The sequence below is a fragment of the Rhineura floridana genome, chromosome 3 (assembly GCF_030035675.1).
Source record: "Rhineura floridana isolate rRhiFlo1 chromosome 3, rRhiFlo1.hap2, whole genome shotgun sequence".
Classification (NCBI taxonomy): domain Eukaryota; kingdom Metazoa; phylum Chordata; class Lepidosauria; order Squamata; family Rhineuridae; genus Rhineura; species Rhineura floridana.
In genome coordinates this window covers 135,243,561-135,271,452 of record NC_084482.1, presented here as the reverse complement: position 1 = coordinate 135,271,452, position 27,892 = coordinate 135,243,561, and the positions used below count along the sequence as shown (strand labels likewise).

Here is a 27,892-nt window from a genome sequence, read left to right as displayed (position 1 = left end):
GAGGGGGGAGTATCCTGTTCACTGTCTGCGTCTGGCTGAAGGGCTTCAGCTGTGTCTGGGGTGCTCTGCAGCTGAGGGGGAGAAGGAGCTGGGTTCTCAGGAGTTTCCTCCATTTTTCCTTCTGGGTCTGCTGCTTCTGGGTCTGCTGCTGTTACTCCCAAGTCATCCTTGTCTGATGAGTCCTCTGACGGGGCCATGACAGAGAGGACGCTTGGGAGCGATCGTGTCAACAGCCCTTTTCATCTTGCCATTCCAGAATGACACCAGGGCCTTGACAAGATCATCAGCTTTTTCCGCTGGAAAATCCCCCAGAGCATTCAGGAACACATCAGATGCCATCAGTCTCTGAGGGCAGGCCATCTGAACCCTTATGTGCAAGATACCTTTATTAGATGAACCAAAATGGCACAAAATAGTGTGCAAGCTTTTCTGAATTCCCAGGAATTAGTCATTGTGTGTTTCTCCTTCCCAAAAGTTCTTAAATCAATCTGAAACCTGCACAGCACCTATTAAAGCCTTGTTTGAATGTCTGCTATCTCCTCCTACATAACATGTTAAGACTTTTACAAAATGCAGGCTCATGGCTTCATAACTGTCAATTTTGTTTAAAAAAATATCCCTTTTTTATATCATGTAGCCCTATAATGAGCTCAGGAGAACTCAAAAGGTTGCATGCTATTTTGTGACATTTTGGTTGGCCAAATAAAGGTATTGCTGTAATATGGATTTTGGAATTTTTCTTATGGGCCAACACAGCTACTAAGAGTATCAATCAGCAGACAATTATGAAGCAATACCTTTCTTTGGATAATCAGCTGCTTTTTGTTACAGAATCTTTTGTATTGGGAGATGTATCTTGCACACAGATGTTCAAACAGTACTATAGCATCTAACATCTGGAACTTATATTTCTGATTAAGGACTATTGAACCTATCTAATTAAATGACACTAGCGATTTATCTTGTTCTGGAGGAGCCAAATTGAGATAAGGGACTGCACTAGCACAGCAGTGTTCAGGACAGAGAACCTTAACAGGTTTCTACAGCATATCTTGACAGACAACCTCAGAAATTTTCTTTCCCAATTAACTCTAGGTTATACTGCAACACTGAAATATACATTACACAGTAGAACCTCCATGAGTTAGACTATTGGAAAAATAATGTACGGGAGTGGGTTGGCTAGAATAGAATGGTCATACAATATGCTAAGTGTTCAATACTGTGGGTTTGAAGGATATTAAAGCTTTAAGTACAGAGGTAAATATAGGGGGTTGGATCCAGAGTTATGCAAATAAAAGGCCAATTGCACTATGGGGCTTTCCTGTCCTATCCTCCCCTTGCAGCTGCTAGTATCCTCAAAAAGCATTTCTGGAGGGTTAGGAGTAGTGATTTCTTAGTTGATATTTTTTTCTTAGTTACAGTTTGTGTGCAAAGTGCCATCAAGCTGAAATCTTAGTATGGTACAAAATACTGAATTGAGATTCATCATATAAGATTACATGCATGAGAATTACGAGCTCTAACATTGCTGCCCCTTCCTATTTTTATTGCTTGGAATAAATGAATGAAAGTTAGAGCATAAAACTTCCAAAAGACTTCAGCTTGTGAGATAGAGGGACTGACGGGTGGCTTTTTCTGTCTTCCAAAAAATTTGTTTCCTGCTAGGTGAGATGGTAATGAGTTGCACTTCTGCTCTGGAGCAAAAAATGATATTTTAACAAAATTCTCCTGTTGAGGAGAATTTTCACAGGTAGACAAGCAAGACAAAGTTTTTCCAAAATTTCCTGCATTCAGTTTAATAAAAGGAAAGTAAATTGCCCTATAACTGGCCTGCTGTCTTGTTATATCTTCATATGCATGAACAATGTTTGCTATCTGACTACGCAGCAGAAGTGCCATCTACTGGTGATACTTGGGTTTTTGAAGAAGTGTGATATTGCATGTCTTTAGTATTTAATTATAGCAAATCAAGTAAATGCACTTTTTGTTTTTGCTATATGGAATCAATTTAATTGATTTGTTGGTTTGACTGAAATGGTAGACAAAAGATGGAATTTTTATAGAAGTAAATTATTCCTATTGATTGAATATATGAAAAATAGATATAATATGGATATTAATGAATACAACAGTTTCTCCATATGATAAAAGTATACTGTCAGAACTGTATTTATTATTATTGACCATGAGTATGGATTTTTTATATCTACCTTCACTGTCGGAGGCAGTATGCCTCTGAATACCAGTTATTGAGAATTATAAGTGGGTAGAATCCTGTTGCACTCTGTTTGTGGGCTTCCCACAGGCATCTGGTTGGCCATTGTGAGAACAGAATGCTGGACTTGATGGGCCATTGGCCTGATCCAGCAGGGTTGTGTGTGTGTGTGTGTCCATGCACATGCACACACACAGAGAGATTTGATATTAAGGTTGATTTATTTTTTAATGTGTGAATAGGGTATTAGGTATTTAATATTTGATGTGTTGAAATAATATTTCTTTTAAAATGTTGTTTTGTTAGCTTTGTGGAGAAACATATGGTTGTGAGTCCTCATCCACATCATGTGATTGCCTGCTTATTGTCAGCGAATATATCTGTATTTAAAAATGAACCAGATTTTCAGCAGTCTTGTTATAATGTGTTTTCATCAGGGCTATAATTTTGTTTCTAGATGGGCAAAATGTTTTTGTTCATGAGTTATTTTAAGTACAGTCAAAAGAGAAGTGTTAGATTTTGTGTTTGTGTTAAGAAAGTAGGAATGAATGTAATCTCTATAAAACCAGATTTACATAGTTTTGTATTGCTTGCTTTAGTAGCAAGTAGGCTTTTTGGGGTGTGTGGGTGTATTGAAATACCTGTATTGAAAATACCAATACTTCCTAGATGGAGTTATTAATAATAATAAAAATAATTATGTACAAACTGCAAAGACAGAGGTATTATTAAAATTTGCTTTGTAATGTCTTTTTATTTGTTATTACATTTATACCCCACCTTTCCTCCAAGGAGCTCAAGATGCACAATAACCCTATGAGGTATGGTAGGCTGAGATGTGATGACTGGCCCCAGCTTCATGCTAAATGCAGATTTGAACCCAGGTCTCCCATGTTCTTGTTCAACACTCTGGGTCCCAGTGTCCTTTTCTGTGACACTATACGTTTGTGTTTGCATCAGCTTTGAGAAAGGAAATTGAACTAAAGGAAAGAGTTGGGGCTGAGTTCAGATTTAAACCAGATCTTAGAGTCTGAGTCAGATCTATGAAGAATGCAAAATATGCACTCCCTAAACACTATTGAAGGATAGTAAGGAACCCTGTTTCCAATGTGATGCTGATCAGGCTTACATTTTGGCATTAGCCTTTATTTGGGATACTTCCATACAGAAAGAATTAAGCTCTTGCCAGAAAATCATTATGTGAAGCTTTTAAATCCTAATGGGTCTGAAAAGGAATTACAAATAGGTTCAAAACTTCAGCGATTACAATTCACTACAAAAAACTACCAATAAAATGTTGGTAGCAAATCAGCAAAATGCTAGCTAGCATTGTAACCAATATTTTTACCTCCCCACGGCCAATCAATGTGTAGAAACTGAAAAACTGAGTTTCTTTGTAGCAGTACAATAAAACAAACGAATAATCAGTATTGCTAATTTGAAAACTCACCAGTAGTAGATGGATTTATTCTAGTCAAAATATAAGTAAGTTATAAGTAAATAAGTAAGTGTTCTGTGGCTGAGGTGTGCATTAGATTTGAAGGAATCCCATGCCAAAGTGGGCTGCCCTGGAGGGGTTTTGGGTGAAGTGGGATCAGTATGAGGTGGTACAAAGCAGCAACCCCTGAAGCACTTTGTGGCATCTCTGTGATCTGGCCGTAAAAAAAATCCTGCGAACAAACATCTGCTAAAGCAGAAAGTAATGTTACCATATAAAGCATAAGGGCAGCATGTGGTGAAGGGGGAAGTTGGAGCAAACACCAACATTTAGAAAGGATGAGGGACAGTTCCATGGTGACAGGTCAAGCTTGTAATCAGCTGGAATTGTTTTACCTAGAAACCAAATCCCTTTTAGTTCTCCCCCCAAATGAACTTTAAAGGTACTAGCACAAAAGCAACCTGGACCCATTTGTCTGCAATTTGGCAGGTTTCTTGCCCAGGGGCGCATCTACTTTGTCTGCAATTGTCATACCAATTGACTACAAAACATTATGGTTAAGTGATTCCTTTTTCACTCCTCTTAAAACTTTAATGGTTACTCATGCAGGAAAACCACTGCAGCTATCCCTCTGAAGTTTAGCAAGATTCATGTCCTCAGAACGGGTGATCTTGCTGGCAAATTTCATCCTATTCTGCCATATAAAAATTGAACCTTGAAGGTGCCCAGCACAGAAGCCCCTGGACCTATTTGTCTGTAATTTGGCAAGTTTTATCCACTCTGCAAGGACAACTACGTCTGAAAAGTTCATCCACTTGTCAAAAGCCTACAGAGCGCCTTAAACTGATGTGAGCTGTTTTCCAAATTGCCAAATTGGGCTCTGGACCAAATCTTGTGGTTGGTACACAATGCTAATGGATATTCACAAAGCAAAAGTAAGTACTGTGTTGTTTTTAACTGTTTTAATTATGTGTTTTAAAATTGTTGTAACCTGACCCGGGACCTCTGTCTGAAGGATGGATGATGATGATGATGATCATAATCATAATGTGATCAAATTGCACAGACCAGTATTGTAAGAAAACTTGATTTTTGACAAAAGGAGTTGAGATGTTATGTGAATTGTGCTTTTCTCCCTTTGATAATTGTTGTTATTCAACATTAGTATCTGACAATGAAAACATCTTTATCTTAGAAGGTTATCTGTTTTGAGTTAGGGTTTTAGTCTGCCACGTATATACCTGACTTGAATCCTGTAGTAAATTTGAAGCAGATGAACTCTCATGAGTTCATAATGACAGTGCATTGATTTGAGATGTGTTGCATGCATCTTCATCTCCTGGATTGTACAATAATATTTAAAACGAGATATTGTTAGTTCACTTCATACAAATATTTTCAGTGTCAAAATCATATGCTTGAGGATAAAATGGGATCTGAGCTGGTTTTATATCTAGGTTTGTAGTTAGAGATTATAACAGTTTGCTGGGTTGGATATAAAAGGAACTGTGGTTTAACGATCCCTGGAAGTTTTGGAGCAGGTTTAAACATTATTCTTGCCATGTTGTTAGGTGCTAGAGTAGAAAGTGAGGTGTAATGTTGTCGTATCTGGTGTTTGCTCTAGATGATTCTTATTTTGTATGTGTGTGTGTGTATATATATATATTATAATAAACGTAATTGTGATTAACCAAACAGAGGTTTTTATTATATTAACAAAACGTTTCAGCTTCCGCCTTCATCAGCTGCCAACATACAAATGCTGTTACCAAGGTGGCAGTTATAGAGTTAAGAAAGAATAGCCCTGTGGAACCTTCAGATGAGAAGGGATATTGTCATCAAGCCTGCAGATAAGGGTGGTGCTGTTGTGGTACTTAACACTACAGACTATATAGCAGAAGGTCAAAGACAACTAAAGGATGAAACAACATATAAATTTCTTGAGAAAGACATCACCACAGATCTCAATACTTGTATCATTACATCTATACAAAACCTTACAAGTAGGAAACTTCTTAAAGAGGAAACTGCTGATCTCCTTGTTAATCCAAATCCCACTCCTGGGAGGTTTTACATGCTGCCTAAAATCCACAAAGCCAATAATCCTGGTCGCCCAATTGTCTCAGGTAACAACACAGCTACTGAAAGGATTTCTCTGTACATTGACTTAAATTTACAAAACTTGGTGCAGAACCTCCCATCGTATATCAAAGACACCAAGGACTTCTTGCTTAAAATTGAGTCTTTAAACAAGCAGTATCAATTCCGCAACAATACTATATTAGCTACTTTAGATGTCACATCTCTTTACACCAATATACCACATAATGATGGGATTCAGGCTTTAAATGAGTTCCTTAACACCAGAGATATGAACAATCCTCCAACAGAGGTTCTCACAACTTTAGCTACGCTAGTCCTGACTTGTAACAACTTTACATTCAATGGAGAACACTACCTGCAACTACAAGGCACAGCTATGGGGACTCGCATGGCTCCATCCTATGCAAATCTCTTTATGGGTAAACTGGAACAGGAGATCCTCAAAAAGGCCATCAACAAACCACTTATATGGTGGCGATACATTGATGACATCTTTATGGTCTGGACGAATGGTGAAGAGAGTTTGGAACAATTTAAAAATTACATCAACTCTATCCATCCCTCTATTAAGTTTACATTTAATAGTACAAATGACAATCCACACATTTCTTTTCTGGATGTCCTTCTTACCATTGAAAACAAGAAAATAGCCACTGATCTCTACAGCAAACCCACTGATGTCCACACCTATTTAAACTGGAAATCCTGCCATCCTAGGCATATAAAGAAGAACATTGTGTATAGCTTAGCTCTGAGAATCAAACTTATTTGCAACACTGAAGATAAATACCAGAGAAGGATCAGTGAACTTAAAGAACACCTTCTTCAAAGAGGATATTCTCCACATATTATGAATTGCAACATCCACTGAGCCTCCATTCTGTCCAGAGAAAACCTCCTCCATCATACTGAGGTGTCAAAGAGCAGAGAGCAATGGATTCCATTTGTGGTAGATTTCCATCCAGCATCTCCTAACTATCACTGAGCAATCAAGGAGAGCTACCCATTGCTGGCAAACTCTGAACATCTTACCAGAGCCATCAGCAGGCCTCCTGTTATAGCATTTCGCCAACCTCCTAATTTGCGCAGACTGTTGGTGAGAGCTGTGCTTAAGCCATCTATCACCAATCCAGGGTCTCATCCTTGTCACTCCAAACGCTGTATCACCTGTGTGTACCTCAGGGAGACAGCCACTTTTACAAGCACTAGGACAGGCAGGACATATTTCATCAAACAGAACATCACCTGCAGGTCCTGCAATATAGTTTACATCATCGAGTGCAGAAGACCAGGAATACGTAGGAAAGACCACAACTGACCTACACACGTGCTTCAGGAACCACAAGTCAGCAATTTTGACAAAAGAAGTGGAGCAACCAGTTGCAAAGCATTTTAACATCGAGGGTCACAGCCTGTTGGACTTTTCCATTACAGCGATAGAGATGCCAGCAGATCCAGCAGCATTGACCAAAAGGGAGAACTTTTGGATTTACTCTCTGGACACATTGGCACCACATGGCCTGAACCTGGAGGACAGTACCAGCACTGCTTAGCTTCTGCAAATGAAGCCCCTCTGAGCATTCCATCCTCAAAGCTCTATAACTGCCACCTTGGTAACAGCATTTGTATGTTGGCAGCAGATGACGGCGGAAGCTGAAATGTTTTGTTAATATAATAAAAACCTCTGTTTGGTTAATCACAATTACGTATATATATATATATATATATATATATATATATATATATATATATTAGGTGATTAACGGAATCCTTATAGGGATCCAGAGCAAGCTTGAGTGAAGTTCTGTTTGTTGCTTTCTAAACTGTCTTATCTATATATATTATAATATATATATACTGAAACCTTTCAGCCATAGGCAATATCAAAAGTTTTGCCTACTGTTTCTATAACGTCTCTCCTGATCTAATATAGTTGCTCTGCTTAGGCACACCAATGACTACTTCCTTTGTGCCAGCATTTTGATAGACATCCATATAAAGAGATTTACATGATTGGTCACTCTGGCCACAACACAAACTGCTCTGGCAGACAAATCACTTCCTCTTCAGTCACATCCCACATAATTGCATGTAAACTTTGTACTTGCCACATAATTAGAATAGCATGTTACACTATCATGGGATTCTGAGAATAGAAAGCAGGTGAATCACCAGGCCACCTGCATGTGATACACATTGCAAATGAGCAAAGACATCATGTGATGACACAACAAATCATGAGGTGAATGTAATATTTAGACATGGTCTTGCATTATGGTGAGAGCCAGTGTAGTGTAGTGGTTAAGGCAGCGTTTCCCAACCAGTGGGCCACCAGATGTTGTTGGACCACAATTCCCATCTTTCCTGACCATTGGAAATGCTGGCTGAGGCTGATGGGAGTTGTGGTCCAACAACACCTGGTGGCCCACTAGTTGGGAAAGGCTGGGTTAAGGTGTTGGACTATGACCTGGAAGAACAGGGTTCAAATCCCCACATAGCCATGAAGCTCACTGGGTGACCTTGGGCCAGTCGCTGACTCTCAGCCTCATGAAAACCCTTTTCATAGGGTCGCCATAAGTTGGAATCGACTTGAAGGCAGTACATTTACATTTTTGCATTATGGTATGCAAGAGCAAGGAGCATGTGGGGGACAATGCTTGTTCTCAGTCCAATAAACCAAGTTTATTAGACTAAGATTATTATATCTGAACCAGGCCTCCAAAGCTCATAACATTACTAGGAGCATGAATGGTTTGAATAGCCCTAAATATGTTAAAAACCAAGATGGTTAAAGGTTGTAATTACAACTTCAAGTTATCCCAGGCATACTACTGAGAAGAGTGTGTTTTGGTTCTTTTCCATAGACAAGATTTTAAACTAATTTTTATGTAAACTTATTTAGGCATCTTATTTATTTGCACAATTGTTGTCTTTCGCCTGTAGTCTTAACATACTTGCAATGGTGAAACACCTTTACACTTAAGCAGATTAGCTGGACAGTACTGTAGTAGAACAATTAGTAAATCCTAAATATAATGCAGCCACAAGAGTGGCTGTATACTATTCTAGATGATTTCCTGATCTCTTACTGTTAGGGTGTGCTAAAGGTAGTTTCCCAGACAACAATTTCATATTTGGTTATAAAGCCTGCATCGAGTAGCATTTGCTTAAAAGTAAAATAGTTATGAAACTTTTATCACCCTGGAAGTGACCAGAAAGCACAACGGTCTAATTGCTTTTTAAGTGCTTCCGAAGGTCGGTATGAAGTCAAGGACAGCCCCTGAATCCCTACCCAGCTCAGAGGTTGCCACTGAAATTCTACTGGATGCCTCTGAAGCTCAGTATGACTTCAGGTGAGAGCTCACTTCTGCGCCATGCAGAAGAGTCAGAAACAAGCACAAACTTTACCACCCAAAATGTGTGGTCCAAAGTCATGTATTCTCATCAATAGGACTTGTAATGCTTTCCAATTAAATGCTCTGGAATGTGTTGGAAAAAAGATGTGAGCAAGATGAGGACAGCAGGTAGCAATCACCTTTTTTGCCAGACGAAGTGAGAACTCACCATTATTCACATACCTTTTTACTCTATTCTTCTTACTGATGGATAAATGCGTTTATTTTATTTATATTTATTTTTTAAGGCATACTTGAGTAAATACACCGCTTAATTCTTAGCATTTCTAAGTGGTGTACATAAAAATAAACTATACAGAGGCCAAAACAAAAAGCATCATCAAGCCAAACAGAAACCTGAATGCTACCTTTAAATGTCTGCTAGAATAAGAAAGTTGTTATGTGCCTGAAGTTCAGCAAGGAGAATATTGTGCTTCTGCATCTAGAAAGTTTTTGTTATCTTTTCACAGTTCCTGCCCAGTCCCTGTGTGTGCACATATGTGCACCCTTACTCATGACATAGACTTGCCACTATAAGGCTGTTGGTCTTTAAGGCAGTCTTCCTCAAGCTGGTGCCCTCCAGATGTTTTAAGTACAAATTCTATCAGCCCCAGTTGGGGTTGATGTAGTCCAAAACATCTTCACAGCACCAGGTTGGGGAAGGTTGCTTTAAGGAGTTACAGAGATTTAGTTGCTTTTATTCTTCTGTGCCACAGTTTTCACCAAGTATGAAAATAGCCTGAGCTGAGTGGAAATCACTCCCCCTCCCAAGACATACATAGAAACCCAAATAAGCAGGTGCTGACTTAGGCTGCATTCTGATGTGGGGTTTATTGCATTATTTTTCATTATAATGCTAGCATTTCTATCCTGATTTCTAATGTTTTTTTCACACTGCAATATCTGTTGTGTTATGGAACTGTCACAGTAAATTTTATTCACATTAATGGGTGAAGCGTGACACAGCAACAGTGGATGGCATCGGACATGCTGCCCTTTATGTGCATGGACACTTCTGTATGCCAGAATGAAAAAAAAATGGAAATGGACTGCCTTCAAGTCGATCCCGACTTATGGCGACCCTATGAGTAGGCATTTCATGGTAAGCGGTATTCAGAGGGGGTTTACCATTGCCTCCTGAGTCCCTCTGAGGCTAGTCCTCCCCAGCTGGCTAGGGCCTGCTCAGCTTGCCACAGCTGCACAACCCAGCCCCTTCCTTGTCTGCAACTGCCAGCTGGGGGGCAATTGGGCTCCTTGGGACTATGCAGCTTGCCCACGGCTGCACAGATGGCAGGGCACGTAACCCCTGAGCCACTCACTGTGGGGGTAATCTTTAGCTGGCCCTTGACACCCAGGAGACACGAGTAGGGATCCCAAATTTTATTATGTGAGCAGCAGTAGCCTGATCCACAGAAAACTGTTGGAAGAACAAAACTCCAAACTCCTGTGATTTTCCAGGCTAACAGGGCTGCAAAAGGAATTTTTCTGGAAGCAATTAACACAGGAATAAATGCAAAACTTCCACTTGATTCTGCTAGATTCCCAGAAGTGGCTTTTGCATTGTTTGAAAGTTCACATAAAATGCAAAAATTAACAGGTAAGGAAATGTCATGAAAATGGAATAAAGGACCGGGGTTTATTATGTTAGTCTTACTTATTATAATAGCAGCACTTCTGCCCTGATTTCCAACATTCCTTTCACACTGCAGTACTGGTGGGCTTACGATACTGTGGCTTTTTGACCAATGTACTGCCATGTCAGTATGCCCAGTGGGTGTGGTGTGATACTACAATGAATGTCATTGGACATGTTGCTATTCCGCCCACCCTTTCTGCACATGCCCAATTCTGTTTCCCCATAATAATGGTGAGAAAGAACTGTGTGCTGGTATACCACCCCAAATGTCATCACTTTACTCCCACAATTTTCTGGGTTAATGAGACTGCAAACAGATTTTTTTTCTGGAAACAATTAATACAGCAATGAATGCTAAGCTTCCTCTACATTCCACTCGTTTTCCAGAAGTGGCTTTTACGTCATGTGAAAGATCAAATGAAATGCAGAAATTATCAGTTAAGGAAACGTCAGGAAAACAGAATAAACTGCTGTCTGAATGCAGCCCAAGTTTCTGATTCATCATACCTCCACTGTGCATCTGGGTTTTTGAAAATGAAAATAAACCATCACATGTGCTCCATGTAGTAGTGAATGCTTTCAGTTTCCACCAAAAACCACTTTCTTCTTATCTAACGGCTGCTGTGTTTTTATGGGTGTTTCCACCTAATGGAGGTTCACTATTGTGACCCTGGAGTCAAGCAGCGACCAAGATACAGAGTCTCATGCTGCAGTTCTAACAGCTGAGAGACCAGACCAGTTTATCTGGATGACATCCGACTATATTATGAAACATATTAGCAACATGTAGAACATGCTTAATATGGCTCCGAGAACATCACCTATGTGCCAAGTTAGAAAACTGTGCATTTGATCTGACCGCTGCAGAGTTTCTGGGACATGTTATTTCACCCAGTGAAATCCAGATGGACCCATGAAAAGTCTGAGATCTGTTAGACTGACAAGTACCATACATGTGGAAAGATCTCCAACTGTTCCTTCTCCTAAAGTGTATAATTTTCTTCGGGGGAGTCAATTTTTGAGAGAAATAAGCACAAGCATGTGGGAGGAATTGTGTGTGCTGCCCACTGAGACAAAACAGCTCCTGTAGCTATGTTGGAGGCATTTGCCTCCATTATGAACTGAAGTTGTGGTTTGGCATATGCCAGTTCTGGTGCCTCTGGAAAGGTTTGCTTCAGCAGACCAAAGGCATACTGTGTATGGGAGCGCTACTTGAATGGCTGATAGACTTTCAGACTAAACCAGCAGAGATGTCGTTAATGTACTGACCATAGTCACTGCTGTCTTGCCTCATCATTCAGGACCAGAACAGGAAACTCACTGTTTAACTGTTACAGTCAACTTTTGTTTAAATTCCCTATTTTCCAGCTGAAGTTTGAAAATGATGTGAGGAAGTGTGCGTGAGAGACTAATATAAAGGTGTTCGTCTTTAGAGCATTCTGCATTTGGATCTTCAGTGAGAACTGGTTTTTCATGCCTTTTGAAGTAGCACATCCAGCTTTTGACACATGAAAGGAAACACGAAAGTTTCCCAGTGAGAAAGTATAGCTCCCATTTGATAATTGCACAATTCTGGTATCTTTTTTTTCCTCCCACTTGTTTCCAGGAACTCATTTTTATAAACCCTGAGTACACAGGAACTGAGAACTACCAGCTGATATTCTGGCTTATTTGCAGTAGATGGGCAAGTGTTTGACTCTTTACCTTCAGCCAATACTTATGGACTGGCTGAGTAAGGGCATGGTAGCACCATTTTCGATCTCTCTCTCCTTGGATTTTTTAAATATATATTTTTTTAAAAAAATTTCTTTCCTACATGAGAAAAAACCCTGAAGGGGGAACCCTTCAAAACAAGTTAGTATAGGACTGTGTATCATATACATGGAATCATACACATAGTTATTTAGGTGAGAGTCAGAAGTGACACACACTTGCAAGTAAACATGCATCTGACCATGCTGTTAGTTCCATTCGTTTAGTGAAGCAACAGTGCTAAGAATGTGCTCAAATATAGGTTGTAGTCGACTGCATATGTAGAACTTACCAAAACCAGTGATGTGGAGTATATTTTTTCTAGTGCTTTACTTTCCTACATAAAAGTTGTTTCAAAGTAATAAATTCATGTTTTTCAGGTGATTTATGCAATTGCTAATATATTTAATTTTTTACAAGTATTCCAATAAAAAATTCTCATAATACAGTAGGGCCCCGCTAATACGGCAGGTTAGGGACCAGGCCCCCGCCGTAAAGCGGGGCCCCATAGACTATAATGGGCCGCATCGCACGAAAATTATGTCAAAATGGCACATGATGGAAAAAACCCGCCGTATTAGCGGAACAAGCACTGTAAAGAGCCGCATGAACGAAGCGCCGTAAAGCGGAACGCCGTAAAGCAGGGCCCTACTGTATAACATTTAAATCACATTAAGTGTGCTTTAAATCTCTCCCCCTCAAATATTTCAGGTCAAATACATGTGTGTTGGGACAATTTGTTTGGAAACATGGGTACTTTTAAAAGCTTTGTTTACTAAATACAAGTAAAAAGAATATGGTAAATTAGATCACTTTCTAGGGCTTCATAAAAGTTTCTGATGCAAAGTGATTTTTAAACGCAAATTACCTGATTTTTGCAAATTTCAATATTTTCCAGTAAACTTACATCATTAGATCAGGAAAGTAAAACTCCATACTCTGGTTTCTCTTTAGATAATAAAACCCTAAGTTTTCATGCTTCCCAGCTTACCCAATGCTGATCCTTAAAAGTGATGGGGGGGAGGATTCTCTGCCATGAATTAAATTGCTTGCCTTGGCCTAATCACTTATGTCAATGAATTATTAGTAAAACAGACATATCAATTGACTGTTGGAAGATATGTCAGTAGCCAAAGATAAAAAAGGACAGAACCATCTAATTTCCTGGTTCACACAAGAGGATCTATCTATCTTTAAATGTTACCAGGGATAGAAGTGAGAGCTGCCCATAAACCTGGTTTATTTGTGCTTCATTTGTGCTTTAAAACTTTGTGTGGTTTTAAAAATTGTATATTTGTTTTTAATGTTCAGTGTTTTTATGGGGCGGTATATAAATACAACAGCAACAACAACAACTGAAAATTGTTACTGTGTGTCCTTGTTTCTTGATGCCATGCATGCACAGATGAATGATACATGTTTGATGTTTAGATAAGAGTAACTGTCTACCACAGTAAAAGCTGGGCACTAAAGAGGGGAGAATAAGCAATGATACAAAGTAATGGAATATACTTTTGATTACAGAAACAGAAAGGTCAATTAACTGCAGGGTCGCTAACCTTTTGGGGCCTGTGGGCATATTTGGCATTTTGCAAGAGTGCCATGGGCACTGCCCTTCTGATTGCTTTGCTCCTCTCTCCCCCAGGTCACACTCAAACAGAAAGCCTGCACGCACACATGCACATGTTGCTTTTCCATGGGGTCTAGGTAAAAGGTAAATCCAGTAGCATTAAAATGGATCCTCTTGAATGTGCTTAATTTTACAAACAGTTCCCTCCACCCCCCAAAACACCATCAAATGAAAGTTTACAGTAGTAAACTGCAGAGTAAAAGATCTGGTGCTTCCTGGCACCAGAAAAACTTTGATCCAAGGCATGGATACTTAATAGCAAATCACTGAATACATCTGTGGACACAGAGGTGACCTATGATTTCTTGGTTTTGAGGGGGTCCCTTTTAAAAAGGGAAAGCCATAGATCCATGTTTTTGTGCTGTGGCAGGTCTGGAAAGCATGCAATCTGTGATTTTTATGATTCAGACAATGGAAACAGAAGTGATCTGTGATTTGATAGTGACTGGGGGGAGAAGCTGCGAAAAAATTATGCCAGTTCAAGAAGATCTGTTTATTGACTCTACTGTGTGTGTACATGCACTTTCACTCTCTGGCAGTCTAGACTCTCTCCCAACTCCTGCCACATTCTATCTTCTGTCCCCTGGCCAAGCTCTGTTTTCTTTCCCCCAGTCTTGCAGTTTCCTCCCCTTTCCATCCTATCCTCCTCCCTTTACCACCTATCCTCTCAGTTGCTCCACTTTCTAGTCAGCTGTCAATCTGAGCCTTGAAAAGTATGTAGAGTGTTGTTCTTCCAGCTTAACCTCTTCAGCTCTGTGTAAAAGGCAGACGTAAAAGGTAAATGAAAATACAACCCAAAACCAATAAAACTGTAATAAAATCTAAGAGCATATAAAAAGCAAATAAAACCAGAGTTAGGGTGATTCAAACAAGAAGAGCATCTAAAACAATCATGGGTGGTGAGTTCAAAGGGGTGCAAGAAGGGGTTCTGTGTGCATCATTTGGGTGGAGAGCATTAATCTTGATGGATGCTAATTGGGCCTAACCTGCTTAGTGGTGGTTGCATGGAACTTTCTCTAGGCCAGGGCTCAAAAACCAATTAAAAGGTCTGCCTTGCTCGCATCAAGAACTAAGCAAGGGAGGAAACACATTCTGGAGTTCTCATATCTCTGCATAAGGAGCAAGAGTCACTTCTGCTGTAGATATTAATGGTTGATCTTGTCCTGGTTCCCTAACAATTAGCTTAGTTCACCTTCCCAGACAGAACTGAGCGTTTGAGTCAAAGTGCTGAGATATAATTAAAATGGCAGTGAGGCTGAGCTGCTCACTAACTATTTGGAGGACTGTATTAGAGTGGCTTACGGCAGCCCTGCAATATAGTTTACAGTTAATATTGCTGGTCAGAGGTGAGTCTGAAGCTTGTTTGGATTCCCAGTTTTTTTTAAAAATCCCTTCTACTTTTAGCAGATCACAGCAGTCTACTTAAACTGTTCTCTCAGATGGCAGACCAGAACAAATCCAGGACTCAATTCTATGTAGAGGTTTCACACTTTATGCAGACTGGCAGCACATTGAAATGTTCATACCCTAATTAACAAAAAAGTTTGTACATGCAGCATGACTCAAGTTAGAGCAGGGATTTCTGTCTTTGATGTTAACTCCCTCTCCCCATCCCTATGCTCAGGTAACACAGAAGCACTGCAACACTGTATTGCAGGGCCACATGCTGTAATAAGATGCACACTGGCATAACTTTTTTCATTCGGTTTTTGGACTGCTTGCATCTTGAATGGATATGAATTAGTTTTCTGTAGTATTAATAGATTTGGGTGTTGTTTTGCAACAGAAGTTCACACACTTCACTTTGAAAAAAGCTTCATTACTCAGGTGTACAATACGTATCTATAACCCCGTAATACTTTTTTTTGCATGCAGTATTATGAAATGTTAATGTTTCATAATTTTCATTGTTCTGAAAGTAAGAGTTTTCTTTTGTGTTTCTTGCATTGAGATATTCTTTAAGGTTCTGTCTCATGTTAGAAAGTGCTCTTTGATTATAAAGTGCTCTTCAGAGGATAGAAGAGGACAGAAAAGTGTAAGCAATGCTGTGTATTTGTTTGAAGGCATATCTATGTGATAAATTAAGTGACAACGACCAAGAGTCTTGTTGCATCTGAAAGACTTAACAAATGTATTACGGCGTAGGAGTTTGTGGGCTACAGTCTCTCAGATACATAAAGCATTATTTTGAGTTGCAGGTGCATTTGTGTAGAGACAAACACATCTATGTTCTTTTTTTGGCGGGGGGAATTGTGAAGAGGGGGTTCAGGAGGAAAAGGAAATGCAGCAGCAAGAAGCTTGACAGAGCATTCCAGGCTCCCAATGTGTCCTGCTGGAAGTGGTTTGAATGGAACAGAGACGTCCCTTTGCCCAGCCCTGCCAGCCTCTGCTGGTGAGGGAGCTCTTCCATCTGCAGGGGAATTCTGCTGGCAAGGAGCACCCCAGTGTGCCCATGCAAAAGGCAGGTAGGTAGAAGCTACTGCCAGCAACCCCAGAATTGGGGCATTTTGAGGGTTGGGCCAACAGAATCTGCACTGCAGGATCCTGAGCTGGCCCTGCTGCCATCACATGATGGCAACAAGAACAGCCCATCTAGTGCAGCATCCTGTTCTCACAGCGGCCAGCCAGATGCCCACCCACGGGAAGCCTGCCACTAGGACTTATTGTAATAGCATTCTCCCCTCCTACCGCTTTCAGCAACTGGCATTCGAGAGATTCTTCCTCCAACTATGGAGGCAGAGCATAGCTATCATGGCTAGTGGCCAGTGAAAGCCATCTCCTCCATGAATTTGTCTAATCCTCTTTTAGAGCCATCCATGTTGGTGGCCATCACTGCCTCTTGTGGGAGCAAATTCCATAGTTGAACCAAGTACTTTCTTTTGCCTGCCCTGAATACGCCAGCATTCAGTTTTGTTGGACACCCATGAGTGTAGTGTTAAAAGAGAGGGGGGAAATTTCTCTCTATCCACTCTCTCCATGCCCTGCATACTTTTATACACTTGTATCATGTCACCTCTGACTCGACTTTTCTCTAAACTAAAAAGCCCCAAATGCTGCAACCGTTCCTCATAGGGGAGTCGCTCCATCCCCTTGTTCATTCTGGTTGCCCTTTTCTGGACCTTTTCCAGCTCTACAATATCCTTTTTGAGGTGAGGCGACCAGAACTGGGCCTGTTGGTGTGGTGCTGCCTGAGCTAACCCTGCTGCAGCCAGGCAGGAATTAGGATGGCAGCCAGCCCTTTGGAGAATTAAAGTGGTTTAGGTTGCAATCCTATACATACTTACCTAGGAGAAAGTAATCCCATTTAATTCAGTGGGACTCACTTCTAAATTGATATGCATGGGATTACACTGTTAGCAATCCATTCTTTTTAGTTTTTGTTGGAAATTGTTAAGGACTCCAAGGACCTTCCAAACTGAGCTCTCGGCCTTCTAAAATTACAGCTCTCAAATTGCTTAACAAACTTGTTCATGACTCTACATTTTCCCCCTATGGCCAGAAATAGGCAGTTGTGATTAGCCTAAATAAATTACTGGAAACATTAACAGGGGTTTAAAGCGGGTCAAGGCTGCAATCCTATATACTCTTAGGTGTGACTAAGCGCCACTGGTCACAGGGAGGCTTACTCCCGAGGATCGCGCTGCCTGTCGCTCGTTACTCCTGCTCCTGTTTCCGAAACCTTGCAGGGTCAGCGCAGCACTAATACCCCTTTGTCTCTGCGAAGCGCGTAAAGGGCGGAGCCGAGCCTCTGCGCCTCCCGCGCGTTGCTTCGCTCCAGAGTTGGGGCGAGTCTGCTTCAGGCTCCGCAACTTGTTCCCCGTGCTGGCCTGAGGAGGCGGAGCGTTCCTGTAAACTCCGCCCTCCGGTGGCCTTGCCAGCAACCCTCCGTTGCCGACGAGCCTCGGATACACGCTGGCTGGCTGGCAGCGGCGCACCTTCCCGGATCTCCCTACGAGCGCGCTCTCTGCTGTCGCAGCAGGCGGGACTGCAGTGGGGATTGAGCCCCAAATGTAAGAATGGCGGCGTCGCCGGCTCGAGAGCTCACGCAGAACCCCCTGCAGAAGATCTGGGTGCCTTACAACAACGGGCTCCCGGCAAAGCACAGCGCGCAAAGAGGGGGTGAGTGAGCGAGCGAGCGAGCAGTGAGGGCAGGAGCCAGTGCTGAGTTCGTGGGGTGCGTTGGATTGGGGGGGGGACAGGACAGAGTTGCATCAGCTCGGAGTATGTAGGGGTGTTTGGAGGAAGCAGGTCGTGGTGGCGGAGGCCTGTGAGGAACGGGGATCGAGAGACCGTGGAAAATCTAATACCTCAGCAGAAGGAATAGGAAAACCGGAGTCTTCCGAGGAGAGGCGGGGTAGTAGGATGGTTCTTCCTTTACTGATTGTGGGAGTTTCTTTCTTCCTTGCTGCCAGATTGTAATGCGAAACCGGTGTCTGATAGGGTCCTGGAGAGGAACAGCTCAACAGGAACGAAGGGATGCCCTCTGAGTACCCGTTATTCGGGGCGTGAGGATGTTGCTACACATAGGGTGAAGGTGCGCTGATGTCATTTACTAGCTGCCATACACTTTCAGGTGAACTGCAGTAAAAAGCACACAGGATGCTTTGCACCTTGGAGATCCTACCTATAAATACTTTGATGGCCATTGGGAGCAAGTCAGGTGGTTTCTCCACTTCCTTGACATTGGCCTAATTGTCAAGTGCAATGGGCATGTATTAAGCCCCCTTCCCCAGCCTCAGTGGATCCCAACTATTTGCAAGTTATTCTTTACTTTCCAGTGAAGTTATTCTTCACTTTCCAGTAAAATGAGTCTTAGTGACAGAAAAAATAATGGATTGGGGGGGGAGTGTCTTGACTTTACTAGCACTATTATAAAAAGAAATTCATTTGGTGAAGTCTTTGCAAACACATGACATTTCTTGGTTTGAGTTCATTAGATGACAGATGGATTATGAACTTTAAAATAAATGAGAAAGCTTTCGTCTACTGAATTTCTGCCAGTAAGTCATTTCAGATGACTCTTAGAAAAATTATGAATGGAGTAACAAAATCATTGAAGAAAAAAGGACTTGCCTAGAAAGATATGTAGAGCTGTAATCTTGTACTGTACCTGTTTACCAGGAGATACATTTTATTTAACTCATTACTTCTGAATAGACATACATAAGATTGTGTTGTAAGGTACTTACTTAGCTGGTAAATGGGATCTAGGGTTGCTATAAGTCGGAATTGACTTGAAGGCAGTACATTTACATTTTTTAGAAAATGGGGGAGGAGAATAATAATCCCCCCTCCGAAAAATGTGTGGAGAAAAGCATAATTGAGTATGGAACTTGCGGGAGAGCTGTGGAAAACTGAGGAGAGGGCTAGGGATCCATTCAGCAAGAATGTGAGATGGTTCTACTTGAAAATAGGGAAAATGTGAGAAGTTGGAGTGGCAAGGGACTGCACTACTGAGGGAGTGACCTTTGGAATAAGTAGAGGCATGCAACTTGTGAAAGGTGTGGAATAGCCTATTAGTATTGGTGATTTCAGGAATCTTATTGAGCCTGATGGAAACAAGAGCAAGGAAATGGCCTGGAACTGAACTCTGAGCTCCAGAGATCAGAGAAGAGGTGCTGGTTCCTAGTGCTGCTTTCTGTTTCCTTGACCTGTCTGTACAGTTCATCATGTCAAAGAGCAGAAGGAGCTGGGAGAAAAACCAAGCCGAGTTGAAGAGGCATGGTGGTCGGAGGTAAAAGGAATTGTTGCTGACTTGGGCCTTGTGGGTACCTGCACTCCAGCTGTGGCAAAGGACTGCCTGTTGGTGCTTAGAGTTGGGCCTTAATGATGTCTGGAAGGTTGGGTTGCCATTCGGCTGTATGCTATCTTACATGGGATGATGCTGTTTGAAGCAGCAACTGCAAGCCAATAATAAATCCCAAACAACTCTAAATGTGAGAAGTGTCCTGGGAAGATATGGACTCCTTGTAACCAGGATATTTGTTAACCTATAGCAGAATGCCTGTTTTGTCCCACAGTCATCCCCATCAGATGCATGGGCAGGTGGGAGCCAACACAGGTTGAAGCAGGGTGTGTCTGTAGAATGTATATCATCAAATTGGCCTTCACTTAAGAGGGTGTTGTTTTATCGGGATTGCATAGATCCTTGTCTACTTTGACAATTCCTGTTCTCCAACAATCTGAATGGAAACTTACAGCTTTCTTATGTTTCTCCATTGCACTGCTTCTGACCTTATGAGGTACATCAGCCCCCAGGTTTGCTGTAGTCATTGAAAAAGTGTCAGCACGTGCCAAGCATGCCATTTTGCAATGTTAAGTCATGAGCAGCACAGGTCACTTCTGTGTCTGCTTGTCCCAGCTGAATGATCATAGGGAGATAGCAAGACCAGTTTTTAAAACAGTTGCGTAAAAACATCACCCATAAGAACATAAGAAGAGCTTGCTGGATCAAGCCAGTGGCCCATCTAGACCAGCATCTGTTCTCACAGTGGTTAACCAGATGCCCATGGGAAGACCAAAAGCCAGACATCAGAGCTACAGCTCTGTCCCCTCCTGTGGTGTCCAGCAAGTGGTATTCAGAAGCATGTGTGCTTTTTTAAAAAGCATATTTTTAATGTGTGTAAGACAAGAAGGGTAAAATGTTGCAAAAGAATAATATACTTCAAAGTGACAATATTTATTCAATTCCAAACTATAACTTGGCAAATAGCTGTCACTATGCTCAGTGTTTCTGAGATACTTTCTTCTAATTTGGATTTCTCATGCTGAAAAAAATCTTAGTGACATTGGAACAATTGGGAATGGTAATGTTTTGAACAGTGTGGTTGATAATACAGAAACTGAAGGCTAGGAAAATGAAGATAAAATTGAAGGAGCGTTTAAAGAATGCCATTGATATGACTGGCAGGAATAAAATCTGCTCATAGCTGAAGCTGGAAAACTGATGGACAATTCCAGGAGATGGAAGTCTTTTTCAGTAATCTAATCCTGAAGATGTTTTGTGCTAAGCTTAAAGTGAGTGCAGCTAGGTATGTCTCTGATTGGCATTGACCAGAGTTAATCTTTAGGTTGTTTTGAGATCTGGCAACCTGGAGTCATCTCTGTGCCTGAATATGGAGTTGACTCAATCTGTGCTGTAGTTTGGCCCCATTCCGAAAGCATTTGAGTGCTCTAATACTTTAAAATAGCTTCTTTCTGGGACTTTAAAAGTTAGTATTGATTAAAGCATGTTGTTTCTAGTTTGATGCGCTGTTAAGCTAGCACTTTAACTATCTAACACTTTATGTGTGTGTTTGGAATAAGATACGGACAAAGTCATTAAAGACTTTTTATAAGACTACAGGAGGGGCTTAGACCTATTCGAATCCAGCAAAGACTTTAAAGGCAGTACTGAACATACAGCCAACTGTCGGGAATGCTTTGATTTGGATTCCTGCATTGAGCAGGGGGTTGGACTCGATGGCCTTATAGGCCCCTTCCAACTCTACTATTCTATGATTCTATGAAAGAGTTGCATGGCTAGTGCAGCTTCTAAGGCAGGGGTAGGGAATCTGTGGCCCTTCAGCTGCTGTTGACAACAATTCCCATTTCTCCCAGCCACCATGACCAATGGTCAGGGATGATGGGAGTTGTAGTCCAGCTATGGGATCGTCATCAGTGTCCTAAGGAAACGGGCAGGTGAACAAATAGTAGACATATTGAGTAAGGCCATTGTTCCATCCAGCCCAATACTGTCTATTCTGATGGGTAGTGCCTTTCAAGGAGGGGTCATTGACATCACCTGCTTCTTGATATATTTTTTTTAGGTGGAGATGCTGGATATTGAAATGGGCTTTCTGCAGGCAAAGCATGTGCTCTCCTACCAACAGTGCAGGACTATCACACTTTATTGTAATGGATGTCTCTAACAGGAAAACAATTGTTCAGATCTTCCTATATATGAAAAGGAACATGGAGGCAGTTCAGCTTGTGATGGTTATCCTTGTCCTTGGTCTGGATCAGATGAAAATAAAGTGGAATAAGCAGGGTTAGTGTACCTGCAGGACATTGTAAGGTAGCTGAGTAAAAGAGCGTAATTAAAAATAGATGATTGGCCTATAAATGGTTTCCCACCATTTGACAATCAGCACCAGGGTTGGTACTTTTGATGCCTGGCCAAAAAAAGATAAGGACCGAAGAAAAGTACAGCCTTGCTGGCAACTATAAAGATTGGCTTAACAGCAGGGATGCGGAATCTGTTGTCCCTGATCATTGATCTTCATTTGCTGGGGCTGATGGGAATTGTAGTCCAACAGCAGCTGGAGGGCCACAGGTGCCCTACCTCTGCTTTACAGCATGGTAGCTACTGTGTACGTGAACATGCAGTTTTATTTGTACAGGCTGAACAGAATAGATAAACAAGTTTCCTTTAAAACATCATATTTGATGTAACCTGGAGCTAGCACCATGTCCTGCCCTCTCTTCTCTGTCCCAGCCTACAGTTTGAAGAATGTGGACAATAATTCCAGCCTACTTCATAGAATTGTTATAAGAATTACTGGGATAATATACTGCAGTAGAGAAGCACAAAGTATTATTTTGCATCCTGTCATTGAGCTGAGCCTAACACTGCCCCCGGCTGACTACAAGTAATTAAGAGTTAAATCACTACAAGGAAATTTTATAAAGTTTTGTGGCTTTGTGTTTCAATACTTGCTGGTTGACAGTGAAATGCTGTCCCTGGAGGAGAAATGTGTGTGGTTGGGATAACAGGTTTACTTCTCTAGCTCTTCGGCAAGGCGCTTACTCTGATGTGAACAAGGACCTTATCATTTAGTGACTGGTTAATTGAACAGGATGGGTTCAAAGGCAGAGAAAAGCAATTACGTTAATAAGCTGATTAAGCATTTTAGCTTTTGAAGATATGAAGTAATTGTTGTCATCAGTAAAATCTGTCCCTCACCCCATCCTATAGAACATAGCGGACTTTTGAACTTTGGAATGTGTCTCTTCAACACAGGTTCTCATTAACATATTAAGTTGAATTAATAACCCTGTCCCAGTAATGGTACTGATATCATAGTTCTAACACAGGTTACAGATGCTAAGGAACAAAGGCCATTGATGGTGCACAGACCTGGTTTCAATGATTTAGCACAAACAAGCAAACATGTGGGTTCCTAGAGTGAAGAGTACAGCTCCTTCATTCCTGCCCTGATGCTGCTGTGCTCAAAGCTAACCCATGGGTTGGCTGAGTGTTATTTCCGAACCCAAGCTCGTGTTGTCTCGCTCCAGACAAACCATGAGCTGTTATCAAGGTTTTTTCTTGGTTTACTGCTCATAGTTAGTCTTGGGGAGACAAACTGCGCACCTGGGTTCAGATGTAACACTAAAACAAACCATGACTTAGCCTTAGGTAGTGTGGCAGCAGCAGCGCTAGGGGATGAATGCAGTCTTCACTATGGGAGGCCATATCTACTTGTTCTTGCTAAGCCATGTTTCGGTTTAGTGTTAAGTGCAAACAGGATGACAGTGATTCTGGCAAGGAGATTGGTAATATCCCTATTTGTTATAGGAGCAATGGCAATGTATGTATTTAGCTTTATGATGAAATAGTATCTTTTGGAAATGACCTTGTTTTTTTACCCTAGGAATAAGATTTAGAAGTATTGGCAGAGCAATTAAAATATTGCTTTGCCTGGCTTGGCTTTATTGACTGTGGACGTTAGATGTGTGTGTGGGAGTGAGACATGGCTGGTGCAGATCTAATGCGATACTGGCCTTTTACTAGGATTACTAAAGCTGAGCTGAATGTTGAAGGCTGAAAACTAGCTTCCTGCAGTTATTATTTAGTTGGATAAGGCGGGGTAACACTTGGCTGATTCTCCCCATTTGTTAAATGTTACTTTCTTTTCAGAAAATCTGTTGAAAAAAAGCCTGCAAAATATGACTGTACTTAATGTTCCAGTATAATGTTCAAAATTGTTATCAGCCATCTAGAATCGCTATCAACTTAACACTCACCACTGGGTTAATAGATATATTTCAGAAGCATCTGCCTAGGATTATGTAGAAAAACAGGAAGACGAGAGAGGATAACAGTCAGGAAACGTATGTAGCTCAGTTTTAACACTGTCTACACCAGACATCACTAACCTGATGCCTACAGGGTGACTAGGTGTGATGGAAGTTGAAATCCAAATCATCTGGAGGCTACCAGGTTAGTGAAAGCTGCTCTACAGGGAATTTATGGGCTAAAAAAAAAATGGGTATGAGGATCAGGTTTGACCTCTGTCCCCCAATATTCACTGTGCTGACTTACAATTTCCATTACAAAAGTCAGTTATAAAAATATTCAATGTTCAATCTCTCGGGAGTAACTTTGAAGTGTACAGACTCTAGAAATCTTCTTACTTGTGCTGTGCATGTCTAAAACTAGCGGTGCTTCAGTCAACTTGTATCCTAGTCTCTTGTCATCATGACTCCTAGTTGCTCTTCAGTGTCATCATGACTCCTAGTTGCTCTTTAGTTTATCTGCATTCCTATATATGTTTCCATGTTCAATTTTCCAAATATAAGCTAATGAGCATTTTAGCATGAAATCTCTTTGATTTTTCTTATAAAAAATGTACTTTTGGAGTTGGACACAGTTTTACAAATAAGCCTATAAAGGTTACTAGTCCATAAGTATGTTTACTAGATTTCCTGACCCCACATATCTATGCTAGTCATTGGTAGCCTAAAAGTAAAACAGGACTGTAATACATCTTCCCTGTCTGATCACCTGGAGATGAATGGATGAGTATTTATAATCTTGAAATAAAATAGAGAAGATAAAGTAAATGCATGCATATTTCTCAGGTCTGAGACTTTATTTTAGTTTAAGATTCACTTGTCTGTTTTGAACTATTTGGTCTCTAAGTGCAGATTTCCTCCCCCCTCAGAATAAAATATATGGCCCATGTTAAAGTGATTTGCAAGTATTGTGCATTTTGTAGATACTGGGTGGTCACAGTCTGGCAGCTGTGAGTGTGGAGGCTTCTGTAATGGTGATTTCTCACCTAGGCATCACCCAGTTAATAGGAAAAATGATACTGTTTTTCTAATTTCTTCTCATTTCATGTTGCTTTTGTGATAAGTTCCTGTGCAATGGTTTGTTGCCTTTTGCCTAGTCGTATGTGCTTTGTGTAATCCTTAGTTTATTTTTGGTTGCTCAAAACCCCATTCCTGCACATTGCATGATGACATTCTAGTTTGAGGTTGATAATAATCTAGTTTATATATTGGCAGCTCCTGTAAACTCAGTTGATGGCACTGTTTTTAGACTCTGATTCCAAAGAAATATTTAAACACTGTTTTTTGGAACTGTAGCTCCAACAAGCACAACTTTTAAGAATGAACAGCATATTGCAGTGTGCACTGCTGTGATAGATTCCCATTTGTATGCATCATCTTTTGCCAACCTGGTGCCCTCCTGATGTTTTGGACCACACTTCCTGTCAGCCCCACTTAGCACAGCAACAAAACATCTGGAGGGCACCATGGTGGCAAAGGCTGATGTATACAGCTTGCTTGGATAGCAGTTGCATCCGTGATTTGCTGTTCTACACAAAAAAGCAGTCTAGATGTTATCCTTTTTGATAAAAAAAATTATAATGTTGGATTATGTAAACCAGAGGTGAGGAATCTCTAGCCTGCAAGCTTAACACCAGGCCATTTTGGAGAAGCCATGCTCACCTGCCCTCCATCTGATGACATATTTGACATCAGGGATGGGGCAGGCAAAAACCTGGCTCAGCCAAAAGGGGGTTTGCAGGCACCACTAATTGGCTAATTATCAGGTATTACTGAGCCTCTTGCAAAGCACTCTGCAAAATAGCACCTTGAAAGGGGCTTTTCAAGACCTGACAATCAGGTGATTTCATGGGGATTGACAGATAGCTGGATTGGCCTGCCTGCCAAACTTGGCCCACGAGGGATGGGGGAGATGACTATCTGGCCTATTGGCCAGATCTAGTTCCCTGACCCCTTATGTAAAGAATAGCTGGAATAATGTTTATTAATGAGAAATTCCAACTTTGCAGTCATGGAGTTGTATTCAAGTGCTACTCAGAATAGGCCCATTGAAATTAATGGCCCATCATGTCTATTAATTTCAGTGGGTCTACTCTGAGTAGGACTTGAATCAATGCTAAACTTTTTTCTTTCTTCCTAACAAAATCATAAATACTTTTAATGGAATTTCTTGGTATGTTCAGTTGTGTTGACTGCAGTGCTGCACTCAGTTACATTTATTTAAGTTCAATTGATTTGAATGGCACCTAAGTATGGATAACTGGATGTTGTCTTGCAACCAAGAGAGCCTGCCTCACAATTCTGGGCTGCAGTTGAACAGCTCCTTGCGGGGGCTCTGTTGGTTCCTCTTACAATATGAAGTGGCGTGCTTTCTTCTGTGTCTTCTTTGCACACAGTTAAAAAAAAAAGTGCTGAATGTGAGTAAAATGGGGTTAATATGCCAGTGCTTCCCAACCTATTTAGGGACATGTTTTTGCTCTTTGTTCCTTCCTGGTTTTATTTCTCAATATATGCTTATGTTGTCACATACTGAAATTATTCAACAAGACACCATTGCACAACCTTTCAGACACTTTCCTAAGCAAGTGGTTAGTACACGGATATAGCATTGCCCAAGGTTTGCTTTGTAAGTTTGCATTACGTTATAAGTGCTAAAGTTAGATCACTTACTTGTAATCAATTTGCCCTTAGCCAAGAGCTTGTTAATGGGATCAGAGATGCTGTAGTTTGCTTTAGAATTTCAGCGGAGGTTTGATTTGGGTTGGTTGTGATGAATCAATAACCCTTGTTCTCAGGGTAGACATATCACCGTATTCAGCCTTTCTTTTGCATGTCCCAACTCCCATCAGCCCCAGCTTAGTCTGGCCATTGGTCAGCGATGCTGGGAGTTGTGATCGAGCAACATCTGGAGGGCCGCAGGTTTCCCATCCCTGCTCTACATAGAGGCACACATTTATTTCTGATAACTAATGCTGCTACTCTAACTCTGCTGTCTCTTTTCTTTGTGGCTGTTTAAAAGGAAGTTACAGTTGTTCCCAGTGGAAGAGAGAGATGTACTGCCAGCATTGTCCCGGTGCCTTAAAGCTTGCACTGGCTGCCTGAGAGTTATTGGCCAGGTTCTAGGTTCTTGTATTAATTTACAAGACCCTTAATGACTTGGGTCCAGGATATCTAAAGGACTGCCTGATCCTTTGTATCCCAGCCCTGTCACAGAGATCTTTGGGGGAGTCTCTGGTTCTGCTCGGTTCAGATGCACGGCCCATAATGACTAGAAGCCGTACTTTCAGTGCAGTGGGCCCAACCTGTGGAACTCCCTCCCAGCTGAAATTAGTCAGGCACCCTCCTTGTTAACTGTCAGGCACGTGTCTAAAACTTTCTTGTTCCAGCAAGCATTTTAAGGGAGTATTTCATTTTATGATGATTTTATTGTTTCTTTTAGGTATGGCTTGTTTTTATGTACACTGCTTAGAAATGCAAATGGTTAAGCACTATATAAATATTATAAATAAATAAATGCATTTTGTTAATAATAGACTAATGTCCTGCTGTATTAGATGGCTGTTATACAGCCAGAAGAGTGGCTGTATACTATAGCCAGTATGGATTTTTCGCATTCTGCAATGTTAAATTGAAAATACCCCCATGCCATTCTGATGCTTCCCAT

The 27,892-nt window shown here is 41.1% G+C and overlaps 1 protein-coding gene across 7 annotated transcripts in view; it reads left to right on the top strand.

Annotated features, from left to right (window-relative positions):
• Nucleotides 1-27,892, top strand: part of PFKFB4 (6-phosphofructo-2-kinase/fructose-2,6-biphosphatase 4) — a 113,586-nt gene that overhangs the window by 52,757 nt on the left and 32,937 nt on the right. For 3 of the 7 annotated variants that reach the window (XM_061618035.1, XM_061618039.1, XM_061618038.1), the window contains exon 1: nt 18,022-18,291. The exons of 1 other annotated variant lie outside the window; for it this stretch is intronic. In XM_061618035.1, the coding sequence (XP_061474019.1) occupies nt 18,189-18,291 (103 nt within the window). In that variant the 5' untranslated portion in view covers nt 18,022-18,188. Of the gene's footprint in view, nt 1-4,505; nt 4,592-18,021; nt 18,292-24,294; nt 24,374-27,892 lie in introns of those variants that run through there. 3 more of the 7 variants (XM_061618040.1, XM_061618034.1, XM_061618037.1) reach the window with 3 other exon arrangements.